The 6000-nt window shown below is 41.4% G+C and overlaps 1 protein-coding gene across 1 annotated transcript in view; it reads right to left on the reverse strand.

Annotated features, from left to right (window-relative positions):
- slit3 (slit homolog 3 (Drosophila)) overlaps positions 1-4600 on the reverse strand; it is a 240424-nt gene extending 235824 nt beyond the window's left edge. Inside the window, exon 1 of the mRNA XM_004553593.3 lies at positions 3840-4600. Within this exon, the coding sequence (XP_004553650.2) occupies positions 3840-4030 (191 nt within the window). The 5' untranslated portion in view covers positions 4031-4600. The remainder of the gene's footprint in view (positions 1-3839) is intronic.
- Between the last annotated feature and the right edge of the window lie 1400 nt (positions 4601-6000).

Consider the following 6000-nt stretch of genomic DNA (forward strand, 5'->3'; position numbering starts at 1 on the left):
CTCAGGGGAAAAAAAGTGTTTGTGCTTTTTTGTATGTGTGTCTATGCAGACCCTGTAGGGCAGGTGTGAACCGAACCCGAGAGAGAAAAGCCGTTCTTATGTTTCAATTCACTTTACCCAACCTCGTTAAGCCTGTTAAGCTACCCCCAAAAACCCTCCAGTCAAATTAGATGCAAATGAGGCCTCAAGTGGCTTTCCAAGTAGAACATTACGGAATTGACTGGCCCGAGGTAATCTTTGAGGCTGGCAGCATGTGAGTGTGTCTGTTAAGTGAACAGTTGGGGCCACCACAGTTTTTCTCTCGTTAACCTTTCCAAATGTTTACAATAGTGAGGAAGACCGGGCTTTTAAAGAGATTGATTCTGTGGTTATGACAGGTGGACTGCGGCGCTTGCTTACTCGTTTTCACATGTAGCAGAAAGAAACTAGATTCAAACTTTCGCACTGTGTGTAATAAAAAGGCTAAGTGGGGGCATATTGTGAAAGCTACATGAGTGTTACAGTGCTTTCATGCTTTACAGTGCATCTTGACTGATTCTCTTCACTCCAGGCATCCACCGTTCCTCAGGAAATTTACCACTGTGAAATGTTTCAGTGTTATATAATGTGACAGTATATCTTGAAATCCTCTTAACTCCATGTGTCACGTACTTCTGCTTTACTCTGCTGTGAATTTCTACATTTGGTTTCATAAAACTTCAAGCAATCGTTCTAAATTACTCTGATTCGATATATGTGTCTATAGAGGGTGCGGCAATGTAGAAGTTGAAAAACATTTTCCCGGAAAGATAAGGTGAAAGCCTCGCCTTAACTAAATGCTACATGTTTTGCGCCCTTGATGCATGTTCTAGTGTTGTGAGGTAACAGATACACATTATATTTTCTAATATTTCAGCGAGAGAGAGACAAGAAAACTTTTAAATCAGAAAAAAGATGGAGGATTTCAGTGCTACAATATTTAAAGCAATGTTGAAACCATGGGCGTAATTTCCAGGGGGGTTATGTTATCTTTACTCATTTCAGTTATTACCAGCAAAATAGTTGCACGTTTAAATTTGGACGTTGGAAATTTACCCAGATTTATTTATTTATTTAGACAGAGATCTTGAACTATATTCTACACCAGCGGTCCCCAACGGACCGGTTTATGCTCGACAATATTTTCACGGACCGGCCTTTAAGGTGTCGCGGATAAATACAACAAAATAAAACTAGTACCGGTACCGAAAAAAAGAAGATTTATTCATAACACACGTGAAAAGACCCAGGAAAACAGAGTTAACGATAAAAACGATAACAAAATAACGCTGAAAACCGATAAAAACCCTGAAAACCAGACATTTCACACCTGAGCCTCAACTTTCGCGGCCGGTACCAAACGACTCACGGACCGGTACCGGTCCGAGGCCCGGGGGTTGGGGACCGCTGTTCTACTCTAGGATGATGTGAATTGATTTAAATGTATATGGTCCATTTCATTTTAAAATGATCAGTTAAACTCTTTTAAGCATGAACAATTCATAAAGTTCTTTTTTTTAACCCAAATCATAAGGACTTTTATCCCTAATTGTGACTTTTCACTTCACTTCAAGTTTATTGCCAGTTTTTGCCACCATGAAAAAGTCTGTTATACCATAATGTCAAGCCACAATGACGAGTGTGTTAGTATACCATAGAAAAAGCCCGGAAAGTCTTGAAATATGGACGAAAAAATAAAAACTTATAGTCTTAAAGAATCTCTGCCAATGGAAATCATCACCTTACGCTTTTGCAATCTGTAAATGTGTCAGTGGTGAAGTGTGGAAGTATTCGATTATAGTTGAGAAACTTTTTGAAATTTACAACTTTTACTTAGAAGTTAACAACTTTTTTGTTACAAGAATCTGTTGTCCACATGAACTTTATCACAACTGTCAAAATCAAATCCCTGCTTAGGGCAATGATGCTCATCTCTCTTAAAACAAAGTGTCTGTTGTAACCTTTAGGACTAGAATCTCATCCATTTTAATGTTTCCCAACCCAGACTCCCTAAAATATATCTGCAGAGGGAGAACGAGATGAAGGTAGAAAAAGAGGGAGGAAAAGAGCAACTCTTGGCCAAAGTCACATCTGAAACACTGACCTGGATAAATCAGAGAAACATAAACACAGTTTCTGGACTGAAAAGGGAGGGAGGGGGCGCTGCTACCCCAAATATTCCACCCTGGGGACCCCAGGGAGACGCAGAAGACCCCGTTATCCCACCTCCCCATCACAACCTGCTCTAATTATTTATTTTTCTTGAGTCTAAATGTCTTCGGGGGATTACTGTGCAAAAGCCAACAGGTCCTAGGAGGTCACAACAGCCCTGTTGAATAGCAGAGGTATGGGGGTTCATTGTTAACACTCATACATACACACACAAGAAAAGCAATCACACCAGCCAGTGCAAACACGCAGGCACACAAACATATGAAACAGCTCAGCCAAGCAAAAATCCACACACACATGCTAATCACATGTTCATATCCACCAGTACCCCCCACATCCACACACACACACTCACACATATTCACAAACATGACCCCCCACTTTCCTCAGCAGCCTACTGATTGTGTTTGTTGTCTCAGGTTAGGTCTGTTGTTGATCCCCTGCAGGGCTTTTGGCTGCTCTGTTGTCATGCATAATCACTTCCATACCTTAACAGCAAAGGTGTGTGTTTGTGAGTGCATGTGTGTGGCTGCGCTGATGTATACGTGTCAAGATCAGGCTGGAGGTGGAAGCAGCGCCTGTCAGTGTTCTGTCCCTGCCTAAGGAATGAATATGATTTTAAACTGTCACCCAGGCTAAGAATAAATAAAGAAAGAACCAGTAGTTCTTGAAGTGAAAAACACTGAGGATCTAGTTCAGTTTTACTCATATTCTACAAAACTTTAGAAAGTCTTACCCAGGCATGTGAAAGAATACAATTTAAAGTGATTTAAGGCGACTTTCTCACATTCTTTTGACCTGTTTAAAATTTCAAAAGCTCTCTCTAAAAACATAGTTGGTGACTGTTTTCTTAACCACCTCTGTTCATTGGGGGTCGCAGGTGATTTTAGGGCACTTTTGTGTGTGCAATATATTAAGCTAGAATAAAATAGCAGTATTTTAAACTAAAGGCATTGCAGCTTTTCACAGTAAGACGTACCCTTTGAGTAATATGCTGACAGGATTTTTGATAGCAGTAGTTTCCTTACGATTTTTAAAAGCCACATAAAGCCAGTCATCGTCTAAAAAAAAAAAGCTTTATCCACTTTTATATAAAAGTTATGTCCCAACTTTATATAGCCTGAGTAGTAATCATGGCAACAACGATAAAAAAGTACCAGAAATAGAGTTTTACATACAGGACGGGGGTTTATAAGATAATATAAAAACATGAATTTAATAAACTAAATGGGATGAATTTAATAAACTAAGTGGGATGTTGATGCACATGGATGCTATTACAGTAGCCTGCTGTATGAAATAAGTACCGTTATGTGCAAGTGATGAAAGTTTAACAATGCACGACTAAGTTTTCGAGATGTTTTTTAAAAATGTATTTGCTTAGGCTGCTGCCCCCGCGACCCGGCCCCGGATAAAGCGGATGAAGATGGATGGATGGTATTCAAAATATTTTGCTCGGAAAAATCTGCGAAAACGTGCAGTTTTCCTACAGAGCATGTTAAGTTTAAAATGCACTATCCACAATTCAGGAGCATGGGAGTAATGCAAAGGGAGAAAAGGTGAATAATAAGGTCAGAGTGCCCTCTATGATGAATTTTGGTTAAATTGATGCAATTACAGATAAGTTGAAAAAAAACAACTGCTCTTACAGGCGCTCGGCATTCCTCGGTATTCCTTTGGGCACAGTCTTCAAACCCAGACCCTGGCAGTCCACATGAGATCCGGAGCAGCTACACTTGTGTGGGCATCCATTCACCGATGTAGCGCACACCAGCAGAGCGAAAGCTAGAGCCCAAACCCGGCAGAGCGCGGCGCGCTTCCCCGGTGTGGTCGGAGGCATTATAGCAATCCACCGAAATTACTTCCAACAGACGTTAATTGAAAATCCGCGGGGGGTGAAGGAGACACCGTGGAAGTGCGGATCCTGTGTAAGTTGAAGACAGGACGTTTTTTCTGTGGCAGAATTTTGGAAAAAAGAAAGAAAAACGCAAGCCGAAATCAAATTAAGTTCGCTGTTGCACGAATTCAGAAAACTTCTCTCCAGAGACTCGGTAACTACGAGTCTACTTAAAACATCCCTTTGCCAGTGACGAAGAAGACAATAACAACGTAGATATGACACGCTAGACAAAAACTTTAAATATCTATTCGTGCGTCACTCAGCTCAATGCGTAAAAGTTTCCCCAAATGTTCTCCATTCCCAAACTCTCCGAGAACTTATGAGCCTAGCTTCTAAACCTTCCAAGGTGAGAATATTCAGCTGGGGTGTAACCTCCTTCCAAGGAACATCCCTCCGCTGCCAGGGAGTAAAAAGTGAGAGTAGTAAAGGAGTTATAATCACACACATACAAAAAAAAAAAGTTGAAAGCGCAGTGGCGCAACACAGACTGATTCGCCTGGCGATTGTGAGAGCGAGAGAGGCAAACAGATTTGTATTTAGGTTCCCCCCAAAATCCTCCTTCCCTCTCCCTCCCTCCCTCTCTCTCTCTCTTTCTGTTGATGTCAGGAGAGTCGGAGAGCTCTACAAACTTTGATTCGTCCTTTATCTTCCCCAAGTCTGTAAACCAAACTCGAGTAAAACTCTATCCACGGAAGCAGCGTACTCATTTGAGCTGGTTTCTCAGCAGCTCTTCTTTTATTTTTTTAGCCCATTTATCAACGTAATGAACTTGCTATCATGTTTTGGTTTTGAGGCGCGTCTTTTTTCAGCCATATTTATCATGCATCATCCTGCGGGAGTCTGTGTTGTGTGTCAACTTCATTGATAGATGCTTTAACAAGTAGCATATGACAAAAATGCTGGATGACAGCTCAGTCATAGTTGATCACATTTAATTAAGCTGAACTTATCTGTTATGGTGTTAGAAAATCCACACAGTGTACAATGACTGTGGGGTGAAACGAGGCTTGTTGCGACAGGTGATACATATATACATATATGATCAGCTCAATATAAATAAGTATGGATTTAAGGTGAGTTAAACTTATATTCTTAGTGGTCACAGGCAAAAGTTAAAGCTCTTGCTAATAGTCCAACTACTCTTCATCACTACACAGACTTGCACACAGCTCTTGGTGCAGATAGCAGGACTAAGGCTAAAAGAGTTTTCAGAGCAGATAAAGTATGAAGACTTGCAGAGTGTTGCAGTAGTGCTGCTGCCCTCTATTGGTAGAAGGAAATAAAGGTGGATTATCGTCAACTGCAGTTATAAAATAATTTCATTTCTAATTGAATCAGTGTTGTCTAAATTAATCCAGTGCATTCCTCCAAATCTAAAAAAATCTGATGGGCTTTTTCTCAGCAGTGTCTCAGTCTTTAATTAACAGTGGGGAGTTCAGCACGGTGGCACGGTGGTTAGCACTGTTGCCGCACCGCAAGAAGGTCCTGAGTTCAATTCCACCATCAGGCCGGGGTCTTTCTGTGTGGAGTTTGCATGTTCTCCCCGTGTTTGCGTGGGTTCCCTCCGGGTACTCCGGCTTCCTCCCACCGTCCAAAGACATGCAGCTTGTGGGGATAGGTTAATTGGATAATCCAAATTGTCACTAGGTGTGAATGTGCGAATGAATATGAGTGTGAATGGTTGTCTGTCCCTGTGTGTCCCTCCGACAGACTGGCGACCTGTCCAGGATGTACCCCGCCTCTCGCCCTATGACAGCTGGGATAGGCTCCAGCACCCCCCGCGACCCTGAAAAGGATAAGCGGAAGCGAATGGATGGATGGATGAGTTCATAAATATTGTAACACTTAGGTCTCAAACTGAGCAATTCAATATTTCATTCTTGGTCTCACTCTAATTAAAACATCAGTTT

The sequence above is a fragment of the Maylandia zebra genome, linkage group LG2 (assembly GCF_041146795.1).
Source record: "Maylandia zebra isolate NMK-2024a linkage group LG2, Mzebra_GT3a, whole genome shotgun sequence".
NCBI lineage: Eukaryota > Metazoa > Chordata > Actinopteri > Cichliformes > Cichlidae > Maylandia > Maylandia zebra.